Source organism: Mustelus asterias, chromosome 17 (assembly GCF_964213995.1).
Source record: "Mustelus asterias chromosome 17, sMusAst1.hap1.1, whole genome shotgun sequence".
In the NCBI taxonomy this organism is placed as follows: Eukaryota; Metazoa; Chordata; class Chondrichthyes; order Carcharhiniformes; family Triakidae; genus Mustelus; species Mustelus asterias.
In genome coordinates, this window is record NC_135817.1 from 8366595 (window position 1) to 8386553 (window position 19959).

At 41.9% G+C, this 19959-nt stretch overlaps 1 protein-coding gene and 1 pseudogene across 2 annotated transcripts in view; both read right to left on the bottom strand.

Moving 5' to 3' along the window:
- gtf2f2a (general transcription factor IIF, polypeptide 2a) overlaps positions 1–19959 on the bottom strand; it is a 315225-nt gene that overhangs the window by 276724 nt on the left and 18542 nt on the right. For both annotated transcript variants that reach the window (XM_078232255.1, XM_078232254.1), the window contains exons 2-4: positions 16988–17061; positions 16854–16872; positions 1399–1543 (exon numbers count right to left, since the gene is read on the bottom strand). In XM_078232255.1, coding sequence (XP_078088381.1) covers positions 1399–1543; positions 16854–16872; positions 16988–17061 — 238 coding nt within the window. The remainder of the gene's footprint in view (positions 1–1398; positions 1544–16853; positions 16873–16987; positions 17062–19959) is intronic.
- LOC144506696 (U2 spliceosomal RNA) lies at positions 7901–8102 on the bottom strand (annotated as a pseudogene).

Genomic DNA, 19959 nt, shown 5'->3' on the forward strand with positions numbered 1-19959 from the left:
ACTAACATACAAGGGAAACATCCTTTCCGTGTCCACCTTGTCACGACCATTCAGGATCTTATATACTTCAATCAAGTCACCCCTCAGTCTTCTAAGCTCCAGTGGAAACAGGCCAACTTGTCCAACCTTTCCTCATAAGGCAACCAAATGAAAACTGTTTGTCACTACTGGTCTTACCTAAATTATACATCTTTGCCTTAGTGGGAAGGCAATGTACTGACAGCATAACAAGTTTATGTCGGAAATTCTGTTTTGAATGTGGATGTAGGAATTTATAATGGAATTATATTTATAAATAAAAACAGAAAATTCTGGAGAAACAGATTCTGTGGAGAGAGAAAAACAGAGTCAACATTTCGACTTGAAACATTAATGCTGTTATATCAAGGAAATGTCACAAACTGTTTTGCTCTCGAAACATTAATACTGTTTCCCTCTCCACAGAATCTGCTAGATCTGAGTTTTTCCAGCATTTCTGTTTTTATTTCCAATTTCCAGCATTTACAGTATTTTGCTTTTATTATATTTTTAAAGTTGTATCCTCTGTCCTTTTTAAGGGGACAGAATTGTTTAGTTCCACCAAAGTCTTATTACTGCCTGGACTCCAACCCCACTTCACTTCAAAACTACATTTGGTCTCGACTTTCCTCAAGATATGAGAGAATGCTCCCAATATCAGGAATTATCCAGGACTTCCCATCCCCATCAAACAATGGCAGTATCAGATATCCTTTACAAATTAGCCCCTTCATTATTCTGCAGTAGAATGTAAATGCTCTAAATGAAGATGAGCATTTGTTACATTGAAATTGGAACACATGAGATATGAAGTTAGACTGTGCTGTCTGGAACATGGAAAAGAACAAGTAAAGCAGGCTTGAAGATCAGAAAATTGGGCAAGGAAGACAGATTCACAATTCTGTTTCTTCTGCTGATTTTGCCGCTTCACAACTTTTCTGTTTAAACCATAAATCCATGATCCGAAAGCCCCTTTAATGAAATCATTATAATAATCTTTAAATTCTGAATCTGTCCACATTTAAATCAAAAGCTAGCATTGCTCTATTCTCACAACTGTCCAAGTAATTTCTGGATTTTACCGTGTTTGCATTGTGCATTAAAATTGGAGTTCAACTTTTCTCTCCTTCAGATAAAAATAGTTTGAAAGATTGCAACCCAAGGTGGTGTCCCCATGGTGTTCCCAACAAGGAATCAGCATCGAGTTCTTAAAAGTATTTACTGTGCGTAATTAAAACCGTAAGAACTTTGTTCCCAGGTCGCAGTCACAAACTCTGCTACAGCTTTTATTTAGCTCATTAATGAGATGGGGGCTTCATCAGCCAACATTAACAATGCAAGTAAATCATCTGGTAAATTTCCACATTTTAGTGCTCTCACCTGATGGCCCTTCTGTAAAAACAGACAATGTCTGTCCTCCAACACTCTGCATTGTGAACGGGTGCTCCCTGGGTGCACTAATTGGTGCACCTTTTCCGCTGGCATTTTGGATGCTTGCAAGCTCCTCGTTTAAAGTAAAGGAAACCTGGGGGATAAAAATAGCCAAGTCAGCTGCTACAATTTCACAGGTCCCGCAGCACTGCGCAAATGGAGCCACATGATTCAAACAATGGTTAGCATTTGACATAGGAAATCACAATTGACTGCACTGTTTCAATAAACTGGTATGAATACTTTTCTTCGGTGTTCACCAAGGAGAGGGGCCATGTTTTTGAGGAAGAGAGGGTGTCACAGGCTGATAGGCTGGAGGAAGTAGATGTTTGGAGGGAAGATGTACTAGCAATTTTGAATAAACTGAAGGTTGATAAGTCCCCTGGGCCTGATGAAATATACCCTAGGATTCTTTGGGAGGCAAGGGATGAGATAGCAGAGCCTTTGGCATTGATCTTTGGGTCCTCACTGTCCACGGGGGTGGTGCCAGAGGACTGGAGAGTGGCGAATGTTGTTCCTCTGTTTAAGAAAGGGAATAGAAATGACCCTGGTAATTATAGGCCAGTTAGTCTTACTTCGGTGGTCGGTAAGTTGATGGAAAAGGTCCTTAGGGATAGGATTGATGACCATTTAGAAAGATGCAGCTTAATCCGGGATAGTCAGCACGGATTCGTGAAGGGCAAGTCTTGCCTCACAAATTTGATAGAATTTTTTGAGGAGGTAACTAAGTGTGTTGATGAAGGTAGGGCAGTTGATGTCATATACATGGATTTTAGTAAGGCGTTTGATAAAGTCCCCCATGGTCGGCTTATGAAGAAAGTAAGGATGTGTGGGATAGAGGGAAGTTTGGCCGATTGGATAGGTAACTGGCTATCTAACAGAAGACAGAGGGTGGTGGTGGATGGAAAATTTTCAGACTGGAAACCGGTTACCAGCGGAGGGCCACAGGGATTAGTGCTTGGTCCTCTGCTATTTGTCATTTTTATAAATGACTTGGAGGAGGGGGCTGAAGGGTGGATCAGTAAATTTGCTGATGACAGCAAAATTGGAGTAGTAGTGGATGAGGTGGAGGGCTGTTGTAGGCTGCAAAGAGATATAGATAGGATGCAGAGCTGGGCTGAAAAATGGCAAATGGAGTTTAACCCTGATAAATGTGAGGTGATTCATTTTGGTAGGACAAATTTAAATGTGGATTACAGGGTCAAAGGTAGGGTTCTGAAGAATGTGGAGGAACAGAGAGATCTTGGGGTTCATATCCACAGATCTCTGAAGGTTGCCACTCAAGTGGATAGAGCCGTGAAGAAGACCTATAGTGTGTTGGCATTCATTAACAGGGGGTTTGAGTTTAAGAGCCGTGGGGTTATGCTGCAACTGTATAGGACCTTGGTGAGACCACATTTGGAATATTGTGTGCAGTTCTGGTCACCTCACTATAAGAAAGATGTGGAGACACTGGAAAGAGTGCAAAGGAGATTTACCAGGATGCTGCCTGGTTTGGAGGGTAGGTCTTATGAGGAAAGGTTGAGGGAACTTGGGCTTTTCTCTTTGGAGCGGAGGAGGTTGAGAGGAGACTTGATAGAGGTTTATAAGATGATGAGGGTGATAGATAGAGTGAATGTTCAAAGACTATTTCCTCGGGTGAATGGAGCAGTAACTAGGGGGCATAACTGTAGGGTTCATGGTGGGAGATATAGGAACGATGTCCGAGGTAGGTTTTTTACTCAGAGAGTGGTTGGGGTGTGGAATGGACTGCCTGCAGGGATAGTGGAGTCAGACACTTTAGGAACATTTAAGAAGCTATTGGATAGGCACATGGAGTACTTCGGGATGATAGGGAAGAAATAGCTTGATCTGGGTTTCAGACAAAGCTCGGCACAACATTGTGGGCCGAAGGGCCTGTTCTGTGCTGTACTGTTCTATGTTCTATGTAAAGCAACGTTTTAAAATCACTCTGTACCTTTCATTAAAAGTGTCAGCCTTTAATAGCTGTTTAAAAGGTACACACTGTGGGCACAATTGATTGTATTGAATAAAACATTCACGTAAGGAAAAGTAAGGAAAATATTCCAAAGCCAAAAATAAAGACAAGTCGCAGAAAAACATTTTTTAATCATTTAGGCACCAAATACTATCGGGAAGCAAAACTGTTGCAAGGACACAATGCAACAGATATGAAAGTAGGGAAACACCATCAATGCTGCTATGGCTCTAGACTGAGGCATCCCATTAGCAGACCAAATAAAGTATGAAAGCCATCACAGAAGTTGGGAACTGCACAGGCAAAGAGCAGAACAGTTTATGACTTTTCCTTAATATTTCAATATTATAGCCAAAAAAATATAAACAAGGTTGCAAGTAATTGGAACCAAAATTGTAATTGAATGATGAGGATCAGCGTTCCGCTACAGCAATTACTGAGAAAATGATGCTTTTCTGTATCCCTTCAATTCAATGTTGCATGTTTAATTTTTAAACGTGACAGAGGTAGGTGACACTCTAATAGTGTGCTGTCTTTAGTTTGGAGAAATGCAAATGGATTTCCACATTGCTCAGTTCAAAGTTACACGAACATCCCTTTTTTCAACCAGATTATTCAAAATGCAATATGAACCAGATCTCACATGCAAGTGAGCGACCAACAAGAATAAGATAACTTAATCTCACAAATGTACACCCAGAGTTAAGCAGTCACATGAGGTGAGAGTTCCACACCCTAACATTTGCTTTAAATAACTACCAGACACCCCACTGCAACATGCTCACCAGAAATGGAGCTGGGAACGTGTAAAATGTGTGGCATTCTACTTCACCCATAGAAGGCACAGAAACAAGATGGTGACTCAGAGGGACCTCTCTGCTTCCTTGCCTTACACAAAACATATCTTTGGCTTCTGCACCCAAAAACTCCAGCCTCACAGCCATGCAAGCTACTTGTAGCTCAAAAGCCAGTCTTGCACGTAAAGCTGACTAAAACAATGGCTAATCTGCCAGCTTTTAATATTTTAACCAGTCTGCCTACAGATATGCAGAAAAACTTAAGTTAGGGCTTCTTTCAGTAGATGAAAAGATTAAGGCATACACCCAAACAGAGATCTTGATTATCAAGGTCTATGAGGTAAACGGAATAGAACATAGAAAAAATACAGCACAAACAGGCCCTTCGGCCCACAAGTTGCGCCGGTCATGTCCCTACCAACTTAGGCTTACCTATAACCCTCAATCCTATTAAGTTCCATGTACTCATCCAGAAGTCTCTTAAAAGACACTATCGAGTTTGCCTCCACCACCACTGACGGCAGCCGATTCCACTCACTCACCACCCTCAGTGAAAAACTTACCCTGACATCTCCTCTGTACCTACTCCCCAGCACCTTAAACCGGTGTCCTCTTGGAGCAGCCATTTCAGCCCTGGGAAAAAGCCTTCGAGAATCCACCCGATCTATACCTCTCAACATCTTGTACACCTCTATCAGGTCACCTCTCATCCTTCGTCTCTCCAAAGAGAAAGACCGAGCTCCCTCAACCTATCCTCATAAGGCATGCCAGCCAATCCAGGCAACATCCTTGTAAATCTCTCTGCATCCTTTCAATCATTTCCACATCCCTCTTGTAATGAGGTGACCAGAACTGAGCACAGTACTCTAAGTGGGGTCTGACGAGGGTCTTATAAAGCTGCATCATTATCTCCCGACTCCTAAACTCAATCCCTTGATTGATGAAGACCAGCACACCATACGCCTTCTTAACCACCTCCTCTACTTGCGAGGCCGATTTAAGAGTCCTATGGACCCTGACCCCGAGGTCCTTCTGATCCTCTACACTGCTAAGAGTCTTACCCTTGATATTATACTCCTTCATCCCATTTGACCTGCCAAAATGGACCACTACACATTTATCCGGGTTGAAGTCCATCTGCCACTTCTCCGCCCAGTCTTGCATCCTATCTATGTCACGCTCAAGCTTCTGACATCCCTCCAAACTATCCACAACACCACCAACCTTCGTGCCATCGGCAAACTTACCAACCCATCCCTCCACTTCCTCATCCAGGTCATTTATGAAAATGACAAACAGCAAGGGTCCCAGAACAGATCCCTGGGGCACTCCACTGGTGACCGACCTCCATTCAGAAAAAGACCCATCTACAACCACTCTCTGCCTTCTGCAGGCAAGCCAGTTCTGGATCCACAAGGCAACAGCCCCTTGGATCCCATGTCCTCTCACTTTCTCGAGAAGTCTTGCATGGGGGACCTTATCGAACGACTTGCTGAAGTCCATGTAAACCACATCTACCGCTTTTCCTTCGTCACTGTGTTTAGTCACATTTTCAAAGAACTCCACCAGGCTCGTAAGGCACGATTTGCCTTTGACAAAGCCGTGCTGACTACTTTTGAGCATACTAAACTTCTCTAAATGTTCATAAATTCTGTCCCTCAGGATCTTCTCCATCAACTTACCAACCACTGAGGTTAGACTCACCGGTCGGTAATTTCCTGGGCTATCCCTATTCCCTTTCTTGAATATAGGAACCACATCCGCAATCCTCCAAAACCTCTCCCGTCTCCATCGACGACGCAAAGATCATCGCCAGAGGCTCTGCAATCTCTTCCCTCGCCTGCCACAGTAACCTGGGGTACATTCCATCCGGTCCCGGTGACTTATCTATCTTGATGTTATTCAAAATTTCCAACACATCCTCTTTCTTAATGTCTATATACTCAATCTTTTCAGTCCGCCTCAATCCTGTAGTACAACCACCCAGGTATTTTTCCATCGTGAATACCGAGGTAAAATATTCATTAAGCACCTCTGCTATTTCTTCCGGTTCTGTACAGACTTTCTCACCTTCACATTTTATAGGTCCTATTCCTTCACATTTCATCCTTTTACTCTTCACATATTTATAGAACGCCTTAGGGTTCTCCTTAATCTTACCTGCCAAGGCCTTCTCGTGACCCCTTCTGGCTCTCCTAATTTCTTTCTCAAGTCCCTTCCTACAAGCCATATACTCATCTAGATCCCTATCATCGCCAAGCTCTCTGAACCTTTTGTACGCTTTCCTTTTCTTTTTGACTAGGTTCAGCTCAGCTTTCGTGCACCACGGTTCCCGTAACCTACCAAAACCTCCCTGTCTCATCGGAACGTTGTCATGCAGAACTCCAGACAAACATTCCTTGAAAATCTGCCACCTTACTTCGGTACTTTTCCTCGAGAATGCCTCCTTCCAATTTACGCCTCTAATCTCCTGCCTGATGGCTTCATATTTCCCTTTACTCCAGATAAACACTTTCCAATGCTAGTGTAAAGGAGATAGAGTTATGATCACTATCCCCAAGACGCTCCCCCACTGAGAGATCCGACACCTGTCCAGGCTCATTAGCCAGTACCAGATCGAGTACAGCCTCTCCTCTTGTAGGCTTATCCACATGCTGTGTCAGGAAACCCTCCTGAACACACCTAACAAACTCCTCCCCATCCAAACCCCTTACCCTAGGGTAATAGGTTGTTTCCACTGTCTGCAAGATTGTAACTAGAAGCTACAAACTTGCGACCATAAAAAAATTAAAGATGTTTAGAAAAAAAAATCTTTACAAAGAGGGTGGTTAGAATCTGGAATTCTAGCCACAAAACATGAATCTAAATTGAATATTCAAGGAGGCTGGGAATGAGCAGGAGAGACTGAATTTAGATTGGGTGATGCAAAAATGAAGGAATGAACAACGCCAGCAAACAGAAAGGCCACATGGAGTTAAAAAAAAGATTTTCTTATTTTGGTATGAAGATGGAAGGTTATCTTTATTATAGTATAGCGATTGAATTTAAAATATACCTCAGGTTGTTGCTTTTATGATCTATTAATATTTTGACAAAGTAATTGGAAACTTAATTCCCTGTAAAATATCTGCTTTTAATACCAACTTTTTAAAATATACTTTTCCAATTCAATCAAATCAAGTCCAATTCAGAGTCTCAACAAGTTGAGACATTTCCGATCCAGGCTGGCAAGACAGGGCATGCAACCCCTACCCTGTCTTGGGCCTGATCTACATGAGCCAAGCTGATTGGAGTAGGCAGACGTCTCCGCTGCACCCCCCAGGCTTGATCTCATTTGCATCCTAGCCAAAAGGCCGAGATACCGCTTTTAAAAATTGCTTCATATGAAGCTTAAATAGAACATAGAACAGTACAGCACAGAACAGGCCCTGCGGCCCACGATGTTGTGCCGAGCTTTATCTGAAATGCAACCCAATGGCCACTACCAAGTGCAGCATCTGCAGACCACACTTGATCTTAGCCAAAAGGCCGAGAAGTGATACCAATTTTTTAAAAATACTTTTCCAATTCAATCAAATCAAATCCAATTCAGAGTCTCAACAAGTTGAGACATTTCCGATCCAGGCTGGCAAGACAGGGCAAGCGACCATTTACCCTGTACTGGGCCTGATCTACATGAGCCAAGCTGATTGGAGGAGGGAAAGCAATTCCTCCTCCAAGACTTGATCTCATTTGCATCTTAGCCAAAAGGCCGAGATACTGCTTTTAAAAATTGCTTCATATGAAACATATGAAGCTTCAATGTAACCCAATGACCTCAAGCAAGTGCAGCATCCGCATAACTACACTTGATCTTAGCCAAAAGGCCGAGAAGCGATATGGGTTTAGCAAATTCTGGATAAACCAACCAGTGTTGGTGTGAGGGGCTGAATGCAGCCAGGCCTGATATGTGGGTGCTACATTTTAAAATGCAGCTGATGGCTTGGTATGCAACTTCAAAGTGCTCACACAAGTGTACAGATGCTGATAGAGAGTTTAAGAGGCATTAACAAAAAAAAATTAGAAGTAAAAGAATTGGAATAGACAAGGTGGAGCAAATAGCACAATAGTGACAAGAAAGAAAAGGCATTTTATAATTTATGCATATTCTTTCCATAATCAGGATTTCCTCGTGCTAATTCTATTCGACAGTCCGTTTTCTAGCTGCAGTCTTGATAATTAATCTCTCTCTCAGCCATATCCTCAATCCAATATCTTAGGTACAACTAAGCTATTTGTCACGCTGTTCAGGATTTATTCAAGCACTTTTTCCCAGCCTATTAATTCATGATGGAATTCAATGGATTATATCCCCATCATATGGTGAAAAACACTGACAAACTAGTGAATGAATTCAGAAGCTATCTTGCAGATGATACAAAATGGCAATAGTGAAAACCAGTGTACAGTGAGCTATAAACAAGACGAATGTAAACTCTGCCTCTTTACAGAAAGTAAGAAATCTAGTGGCTTTTGCTACGAAATAAATCTCTTGGACTTTAACCTGGTGTTGTGAGACTTCTTACTGTGTTTACCCCAGTCCAACATCGGCATCTCCACATCACCTTTACAGAAAGCCAAGACAGAATCATATAATCCTTAGTATGGTCATGGAGCATCGCAGTTTGGTTTCTTTTCTTTCCATAGTTCCATGTGGAAAATACAATTTGGCTGCCACATGTTGTTCTCTTATATTTTCCACATGCAAAATCCTGGCAACTGTGAGATTTAGCAAAACCGTCACAACATTGCCTTACTTTGAATTTTAAAAATCTTAAAAGTTGGTGTGATGACAAATATAGTGCCATGCTGAAAAACGTCTTTTGCCATTTAAAGACAGGCTGTATTGAATGGAACTAATCCCCTTTGAAGGCTTAAGTTATGAACTAACTCTAGAGAAATTTGGACCAAACAGAGAGAAGATTTTTTTTTAAACACAGCAAGTCATGATGATCTGGAATGCACTATCTGAAAGAATGGTACAAGAACTTTCAAGGGGGATTTAATAAATATTTAGAAGGGAGAAAATGGCAGGGGGAAAGGAAAGGGCAATGGGACTAATTGGATAATCCTTTCAGAGTTGGCAGAAACATAACAGGACAAATGACTGTCTTTTGTGCCACATCATTCTATGTTTTCGTGATTCCTTCTGGACAGGAAGCATCAGAGAGATGACCTTAGAGCTGACGGTGGTAGTTAACAATATGGAAAACGTAAATGCAGAAAATGATTTAAAATGTAATTACCAAAATGGGACAAGGAGCACAAGTTCAAAGCACTAAAAGATAACTTTTGGATTCATATCAGGAAACTCTTCTTTGGACACAGATCCTGGACAGACCCAGGATGGAGCAGTGGTGTGGAAACCCTTGAATCATTTGAAAGTCTTGGATGTTCCAAAGGAGAGACTTCGGGGTCTTTCCAGATGGGTAAACTAAGATGTACTGAAAGATCGCTCTTAGTCATTATTATCCCATGATAAAGCCCTTCAATTAAATCATAAAATATTACAAGATTGCACCATTTTATTTCCAGGCTATTAATTTGCCATTTTATCTTAAAACATAATTTAACCTTAGTTCAGATTTGGCAACAGAGTATTCCTAATTGGAAGTAGTTCTTTAAGTCATCAGAAAGCATGGCGACGTTACAAAGGCAGGTGGAAGGTCAAAAGATTGGATGGTATATAAGGAACAGTAAAGGATGATTGAAAAATTAATAAGGAGGGAAAAATTAGAGCACAAGAGAAAGCGACCCAGAAATATAAAAAGAGAACATAAGAGTTTTCAAAAATATTTTTAAAAGAAACAAAGTCGACAAAGTGAGTGTTGGTCCTATAGAAATGAGTCTGAATAATAATGGAAAACAAGGAGATGGCAGGTGAATTTAACATGTATTTCGCAAGTCTTCACCATAGAGGATACAAGTAACATTCAAAAATAGCTATAAAACAGGAAGTGGAAGGAAGGAAGAACTCAAGAAAATTAAAGTCACCACAGAAGTGGTACTGAGTAAATTGTTGGAGCTGTGGGCTGGCAAGTGCTGGGGTCCTGTTGGACTTCATCCTCAGGTCTTGAAAGAAGTGGCTAATGAGATAGTTGATGCATTGGTTTTAATTTTCTGAAACATACTAGATTCGGTGAAGGTCCCATTAGATTTGAAGATAGCAAATGTAACTCCATTCTTCAAAAAGGGAAGGAGACAGAAAGGAGGAAACTACAGGCCAATCAGCTTCACATTTGCCAGAGGGAAAATGTTAAAAGCCATTATTGAAGAAATTATAGTAAGGCACTTAGACATGTTCAAGATAATCAGACAGAGTCAACATGGTTTTGTGAAAGGGAAATCACGTTTAACCAACTTATTGGAGTTCTTTGAGTAAGTAATGTGTGCAGTGGACAAAGGGGAACCATCAAATGTGATGTACTTAGATTTCCAGAAGACATCTGATAAAGTGCCACAAAGAAAAGGTTATTGCAGAAAAACAAAGTTCATGGTCATGGGGTAACATATTGGCATGAAGAGAAAATTGGCTGGCTAACAGGAAGCAGAAAGTAGACATAAATTGTTGTTTTTCAGGTTGGCAAGATGTAACAAGTGGTGTGCCATAGGGATCTGTGCTGGGACCTCAACTGCTGACAATTTACATCAATAATTTGGTAAGGAGATGGATGGGATGGTTGCCAAATTTGCTGATAGTGCAAAGAAAGATAGGTAGAAAAGTAAGTTGTGGAGAGGACATAAGGAGGTTACAAAAAGAAATAGGTTAAGTGGGTGGGCAAAGATCTGGCAAATGGAATATAATGTAGGAAAATGTAAAATTATCCATTGTGGCAGGAAAAATAAAGGAGAAACATATTATCTAAATGATGATAGATTGCAGAGCTCTGGGTACAGTTCAATCTGGGTGTCTTAGTGCATGAATCGCAAAAGGCTAGCATGCAGCTGGTAATTTCCTAATTACCAGCAAGTAACTAGGAAAGCTAATAGAATGTTATAATTTATTGCGAGTGGAATTGAATACCAAAGTGAGGAGGTTATGCTTAATTTATATAGAACACTAGTGAGACCACATCTGGAGTACTATGTATAGAATTGGTCTCCTTATTTAATGAGATGTAAATGCTTGGGAAGCAGTTCAGAGAAGATTTACCAGACGAATACCTGGAATGGGCAGGTTGACTTATGAGGAAAGGTTGGACAGGCTAGGCTTGTACTCACTGGAGTTTACAAAAGTAAGAGGCAACTTGATTGAAATAGTTAAGATCCTGAAGGGTCTTGACAGTGTGGATGTGGAGAGGATGTTTCCTCTTGTGGGAGAATCCAGAAGTTGGGGTTCACTGTTTACAAATATGGGGTCGTCCATTTAAAACAGAGATGAGGTGAAATTTCTTTCTCTGAGTCTCTGGAGCGCTTCTTGACAAGGCGATGGAAAGAGAGTTTTTGAACAATTTTAAGGCAGAGGTGGTTAGATTCTTGGTAAGCAAGGGGTTGATAGGTTATTAAGACAGAGGCAGGATATAGATTTGCAGTTACTATCAAATCAGCCATGATCTTACAAAATGGCAGAGCAGGCTGAAGGGGCCAAATGGTCTACTCCTGCTTCTTGTTCATATGTCACACGAGGCATGGCTTTGGAAAAGCTTCACCCAATAGAGCTGGACTTGACACCAGCTTGGAGCTACTTTTAAGGTTTATAAGAGAGGGAAAGCTAAATGATGCATGCAGCATGATTACATTAAGAAAATAGGACAGCTTTTATTGCTCTCCACATTAATGCCCTGATTTTGTGGATGATTTTCAATCCTATTCTGTTATTTCAAACCGGGAGCAGCACAGCTAAATCTTCGGCCAATGCTGCTTGACCTCAAATGTCCGTTTAGAGTTACTGGTGCTGGGGGCTAAAGCAACACAGACATTTTTTTTTTTTCATATTCTTCAAGCAAGGGGATTAATAATTTCTTGCATTTTGCTAATAGACAATTTAAATCCTAAAACAAAGTGTGCTCACTGCATTTGGGAAATAAAGCACATCAAACCAAAATTCAAAGAATGTGTATTTATAGAAATCTTAACAGTTCATTTAGCCAGTAAAAATGCATAAATGATGATCACATAAACTGGACAGCTCATGCTACTAAAAGGCTGGCTTTAGCAGACGTTACACCAGATTTTTTTGTAAATTATACATAAATGGTGCTGCAAAACATAGAAAATAGCTTTGACTGGACTATTCAGGCTGTTCAAAAAGCAAAATAGTTTCCCTTGTTTTGACTATTTAACCCTCATTTTTAAAATCTGTGCCCAACTTTCAAGTTTGGAATCTGTGAATCATACTGCAACATAGTGGATGAACAGATGACATTAATTTTCTTCTATTTTTAAGGGCTTTGACTTTTTTTCAGCCCTTCTCTCATCTAACAGAGAGAATGAGCAGGCAACAATTTGCGTTTCAATGGAAAATACTTCCTTAGATTCAGTATCGCTCAGGGTTTCTGCCACAAGCTGAACCAGCAACCATCACCAAATTGCATTTATATAGAGATTTTAATGCAGCAGAACACCCTAGGGTGCTTCACAGGAGTGAATAACAAACACAATTCAATACTGAACTATGTGGGATAAGTGGCCAAAAACTTGGTCAAAGTAGGTTTTATGGAGAGAGATGAAGAGGCTTCAGAAGGGAATTCAGAGCCTAGGGCCAGGAAGCTGACACCACAACGACCTACTGTGGAGTTGTGGAAATCAGAGCTATGCATTTATTGTCTGTCCCTAATTATCCTTGAACTAAGTGGCTTGCGAGAACATTTCAGAGGGCATTTAAGAGTCAACCATATTGTTGTGGGTCAGGCATCACAGATCAGGTAAGGACGGCAGATTTCCTTCTCCAAAGGGCATCAGTGAACCAGATGGATTTTTACAACGATTGACAATGGCTTCATGGTCATTAGACTCTTTATTGAATTCAAATTTCAGCATCTGCATTACCCGAGTCTCTGGATTACAAGTCCAGTTATATTACACTACATCAATGTCTCCCTCTTGCCAGTTGTGGAAATATATTACACATTGCCAAGAGATTCATTTCTATGCTAAAAGGTAAACTGAATACACAGGCCTACTGGACCAAAATTCAGTCTCCGGACTAAAAAAATTGTTTTATTTACATAAATTAGTTGAATGAATAGTAAACTGTTTACAAAAGTGAAAAACATATCCCGGGGCGGCACGGTGGCAAGCACTGCTGCCTCACAGCGCCAGGGACCCGGGTTCAATTCCGGCCTCGGGTGGCTGTCTGTGTGGAGTTTGCACATTATCCCGGTGTCTGCGTGGGTTTCCTCCGAGTGCTCCGGTTTCCTCCCAAAGTCCAAAGATGTGCAGGTTAGGTTGATTGGCCATGCTAAATTAACCCTAGTGTCATGGGGATTAGCAGGGTAAATATGGGGGGATTATGGGAATAGGCCTGGGTGGGATTGTGGTTAGCGCAGACTCGATGGGCCGAATGGCCTCCTTCCTCACTGTAGGGATTCTATGATATTCCTCTACCATCTGGCTAATATTGGCCATTTACTTTTATGCCTAAAATTTTAAAGAGAAGTTTACCCTCTACACTCTCAATCCGGCCTAATCCTCTCAGGGTTGGCCTGGCATAAAATTTTAAAACAATCAAGACACTCAAACACTAGCTGTAGAAATTCTGCTGCTGCCTGAAATAATCACTCGTATTCATGTAGCAGCTTTAATATAGTTAAACATCCCAAGGTGTTCAAAGAAATAATCAAACACTGATAATGAGCAAAAGTGTTGGTGAGGTAAGTTTTCAAGGGTGGACTCAATGAAGGAGAGAGAAGTGGAAAGACAGAGAGGTTTATGGAGGGTCGCCAATGGTGTGTTAAAGGGGGTGAGGATGCATAGAATTTGAGCAACGCAAAGATCTTGCAATGTTGTAGGGGCTGGAGGAGGTTACAGAGTTAGGGAGCGGTGAGTTATAGAATCTTGGAATTGCTACAATGCCAATCGGCCCATCGAGTCTGCACCGACTCTCCAACAGAGTACCCTACCCAGCCCCTATCCCAGAAACCCCACATCTTTACCCCGCTAATCCCCCTAACTTACACATCTTTGGATACTAAGGGACAATTTAGCACGGACAATCCACCTAACCTGCACATCTTTGGGCTGTGGGAGGAAATTGGTGCACCCAGAGGAAACTCACGTAGACACGGGGAGAACGTACAAACTCCACACAGACACAGTCACCCAAGGTTGGAATTGAACCTGGGTCCCTGGTGCTGTGAGGCAGCAGTGCTAACCACTGAGCCATCGAGTCCTCAAAGGGATTTAAACATGAGGATGAGAATTTTAAAACAGAAGAATGTGTAGTCCAGGAGTCAGGGGTGGTGGGTGATCAGGACTTGTTGCGAGTCGAAGGACTTCGGCTGAACTACAATTGATATAATTCTGTATAGGCATGCCTCTGACCTCCAAGTTGTCATAACAGATCGCCAGTCAAAAAAGGATCGTTTCCTTCTCTGAGATCTCAAATCCGGCTGTCAATCGAACCTGTTACCCAAGTTGAGACCTATCCCTCCATTTATGCAAAGGTATATTGAGACCATCCCAGCAGCTATCTAAAAACATAAGCAGTATGCAGCTATCTTTCATTTAACTACATACAATCAGTCACCATATAGCCATATTTTGACAATGGAAAAGATGCACATGATTCAAGGCAATAGCCGCAGTGTGAATAAAAGTTTACACTTCAGACAACTATTTTGTGGGGCTAAGGATCCAGTATGTTGTGGAGTCCCTACATGACAATTTATCTGTTCTGAACTGATGTGCGTGGCCCTGTGTGTTAACCCTGTAAAATACAAGGTACAAGTTGTAAATTCAACACAATAATTTTTAAATTGTTGATCAACTCCCTTGTCAAGCAGTCCCACTGCTCCTGAGCCAGCTACCAATGTGCACATCAGGATGGCCGGAAGGACTCCCTCCTCTAATTATTCTTTCATCACTGTGGTGTGTTTTAGTCTTCACTCTGCGAAGTGATGTGAACTTAGGCGTGACAAGATAACGTTTTTTTCCTTTTACGGTATCCATTATAAAGACCCTGCCCGCCTTTGGTTCTGAAGCAAAGCACAGCCACATCACCTGCATGTTAAAAACTGCAACAAAATTGCACTTCTGCAGCCCAGAAACTCTGGCTGAAATGGAGAATTGGCTTAGAGGAAGAAACAGTATGATACCCCATTATGAATCATTCTTAAAATGTGTATTTTTAAAATAAGTTACAAGGCAATCTCCAACATTAACGGTTAAAAAGCAGAATTAGCTATTAAATGGAATATGCAGCACAGAAAAGGTTATTCGGCCTAATTAACGGGTGGCACAGCGGTGTTAGCGCTGCTACCTCATAATGCCGGGACCTGGGTTCGATTCCCAGCTCGGGTCACTGTCTGTGAGGAGTCTGCACGTTCTCCCAGTGTCTGCATGGGTTTCCTCTGGGTGCTCCAGTTTCCTTCCACAGTCCAAAAGACATGCTGGTTAGGTGCATTGGCCGTGCTAAATTCTCCCTCAGTGTATCTGAACAGGCGCAGGAGTGTGCGAACTAGGGGATTTTCACAACTTCATTGCAGTGTTAATATAAGCCTACTCGTCACACTAATTGAAAAAAAAAGCTTCTGCTGGTATTTATACTCCACAAGAGTCTCCTCCAATTCCATCTCCCTCATCTCACCCTTTCAGTTATCTATTTCCCTTTCTCTAATTTACTCTTCTAATTTTCTGTTGAAAGCTATTTACTTCAACCACATCCTGTGGTGGTGAGTTCCACATTCTAACCACTCTGAGTAAAGATAATTCTGTTGATTTCCCCATTGTGTTTATTAGTTTCTACTATGTATTTATGGCTCCTGGTTTCAGATTCTCCCACAAGTGGAAACATTCTCTCTACAGCCCAACCCATTCATAATTCTGAAGACATCAATGAGGTTTTCTCTTTGCTAAAGAGAACGGCCCAGCCTGTCCTGCGAAGGAAATCTTCTCAACTCTACTATCTCAGTATCAAACAACATCTTAATGTTTGAAGCAAATTCTACCAATTTCCACTTGTGCATGTTTGGAAAAGAAAATTGTCAGCGACAATTTCATGGGGTTTTTTCCCACCAAAACTGTCAGTAACAATTAAGAAACCTAATCTCTAGCTCTGGCATTTAGATATAATGGAGAGGTTTATGATTAGTATTTCCAATATCAATCATGAGAATCATACAGTCATAATGATGCTCATATCTGTACTGTAAGACATTTAATTACTAGATGAAATAGTATATACTGCCAGATGTTTGTCTCATAGCATTACTCATGGCAAGTTAGAATGTCATGCTATTAGGGGCATTTCATGAATTGTACAATATTCTTCTATTCAGGTGAAGTTTTAAGGCCACAAAATGTTAATTGTTATTAAGTAAACATTGGAGGTGTATGCATTCCTAAATTTAATTGCCATTCAGACTGCATACAAGAACCTGAGGTTTATCACTGATTCCCATCATGTTACTTGCTTCATTGCATTTTCTTACCTCTGTTTTCCCTTGATTCCTGTTAGAGAGAGAGAGAGGAAACAGATGAGTTAATGCTCATCAGTTTATCATTTTAGAAATATACATGTATCATTCTCGGAAAGCTACATTGCGACAGAACAAAGCTCACTTACTTGGCTATCCTTATCTTTCCTACTTCACCTCTTCCTGTTGCCGTAGCCCATTGCTGAGAAAGGTATTTAGGGACCTACAGAAATGTCAAATACAAAAAGGTCACTGAGCATCAATTTTAATAGTACGGTAAAACACACAAAACAATGTTAGAGTATGTTTCTATATTTCCGACTGGTGCTAGCCAGGTGATTCGAGCATTATCGTTTCAGTTAACTTCCTCTCAGAGTTCAGAAGCAGAGAATTAGAATCTGTTACAGACCACAACGAGGTGAAAAACTGAAAACGAGGGAGGTAGCAAGATGCTGGAAGGTAATTAAGAGGACAACTAAGAGCGTGAATGCTGAGGGAGTCAATATGAGTAAGAAAAGTCAAATTTCAAAAACATCAGGTCAACCATCATGTAAAGAGTTATTTAAAAAAAGACAAAAAGTGAGCTGCAAAATAAGTTGTTTTAAAATGAACAGCTAACTTTTTCCCCCCCAACGACTGCGCATAACTCCATTTTAGGGCCTTATCATTGAATATTCTTATTTTAAAAAAGATGTTTGAGAACTTGCATCTGCATCTAACATACTGTGGATTTTTCTGGATCATAACATGTCCATATAATTTTTTTCTCCAACAGTTAAGTGAGCTGAAGGTATCTCAGGTAATATTTTGGATAATACAAACCTATCTTAACAAAGCAACTAGTTACTGGCCAGTTTTATCAGTTATGACCAAAATCCAAACAGATCAGATAACTAATCAGTCAAGTCACATCTAATGTTCAAAGCGTATGAGTTTAGTAAGTTAATACTGAGTGCACTATCAGTCCACTATGAAAATAAGAAACAAATGGAAATAAACAATGCAAGGTGTTCAAAACACATTTGATTGTAAGAACTAAGTTTGCAACTGCCATACTATGAACACACTGTTTTACAAAAAGGGGGGGTGTTATGCCATGTGAAAAATAATGGGCGCAATTTCACCAAAAAATTCTAAGTGTCATAGAAGTTTGAAAACCGGAGTGTTTCACTCCGGTTTTTTCAGTGAGTTTGGCAGTGCAATCGTCCCACACTGTCAACTTTTTGACAGCAGAGAGATACGTGCCAGTAGCAGAGAGTTGTGGTGCCTATGCATGCCAGTGAAGCTGTCTTCAGAGCACTTGGGCACCATTGTGCAGGGTGTCCTGATCTCCCAGTTTCCTGGTAGAGCTCACGTCACCCCAAACCGCCCCCCCACACAACAAAACAGATTGCCGGCACCGAGACCCCTGTCATGACCTCTCCGTGCCTCCCCCCCATGCCGATTAACCCCCATCTGCCAGTTTCCGTTTGCCAATCAACCCCTTGCATACCACCTCCCCACCGCAGAGCTCCCCCAGGTCAGAGCCCCACCCTACCCTCAGGCTGCACAGCCTTGGCATTGCCCGTATCCCGGTGGGCACAGCCCAGGTGCCTGGTGAGCACAGCCAGGCTGGCACTGCCCGGCTATGCACCCCCTGCCACCTGGGTTTCAATGGCCTCCGATCCCTCCAGTGTGGCCATGGTTCCTAGTCCCCGCTGATAGGGGCCGCGAGTGATTCTGGGTAAGGCCGGAAACTGCTGTGCTGGATGTGACGTCATGCTAATCATGACATTAATATTTAAATCGACTTTGCGCCCTTTCTGGGTGCAAAGCCAATCCTGCTGGCAAAACAGGACCGGGAAGATGGCGTTTGGTGCCTGGCTGCTTCTTGGCTTGCCAAGCCGACTGACCAGCGCAGCAGGCCGGTAAGATCGCGCCCACAATGATTGAATACATTCCTATGTTATTCTACAACTTTTACTTTTGGGATTTGAACTCCATGGTTCTGCCCATATTACCCCAAAAACTTTAAATCAGTGTTCCTGAACATCTATCTATGTACACTTGCACACCATTTTCTCTCATCTGTTTTGAAGCACTGGATATGCAACAAGACAGCAGGCAGGATGTTTCATGCTGGTGGTGGGAGCCTGCTCTCTAGCAGCACTGGGGGAAAGGACGCTCATCAAATCAGACAGTAATGGACTGGGTCCTCGATTTTGATAAGAGTGAGATAACAGCTCCAGGGTTTTACATAACGCAGTGGGAATCCTGGGAGTTTGGCAGCATTGAAGAGGGTCTGAGAATTATGCAAACATAGGTTGGGGGGGGGGGGGGGGGATAGGGTGTGGGGAAAGAGATTCCAGTAGTTAGCAACAAAAGAGGGGTATCCTAAGATTAGATAGTCTTGGTGGGCGACGCTGAGATCTAGCAGATCCAAATAGGGGTCCCATAGGTGGAGGTTGTGCTCTTATCTTTTCAGCGCAGGGGGGGTGGGGGATACAGATTTATCATGGGATTCCTGCATTCAGTGGCATCTCATTAAGAATCATACCGGTTAGAATTAGGAAATGTGGAAGGGATCCCAATCTGAGACAACTTTAAATAAATTTGAGAGATATTTCCACAAAGACAGTGAAAGGAATGTTTTTATTTCATTCTTGGAAAATAAGTTTGTGCATTAAACATTAACAGTAAACACATGGCAGCATGTGTGTACAAATTTTTGTTAAATTAAAATCAAATCATGTTTTTCATTATTTTCATGCAGGTGCAGGGGTAAGTGAAAGTTGGCGGACATTCGAACAAGAAAGTTGGGGGGGGTGGGGGGTGGGCGCAAGGAAGTTTAAGCACGCCGGTGAAGCCGGCTGCAGACCTCTTGGAGCGTCAACGCGCGGGCGCCCCGATCTCGTGATCTGGGAGATCTCCTGCCTCCACTTCCCCAGCAAACCGCCCCATAGAAATCATAGAAACCCTACAGTACAGAAAGAGGCCATTCGGCCCATCGAGTCTGCACCGACCACAATCCCACCCAGGCCCTACCCCCATATCCCTACATATTTTACCCACTAATCCCTCTAATCTACGCATCTCAGGACACTAAGGGGCAATTTTAGCATGGCCAATCAACCTAACCCGC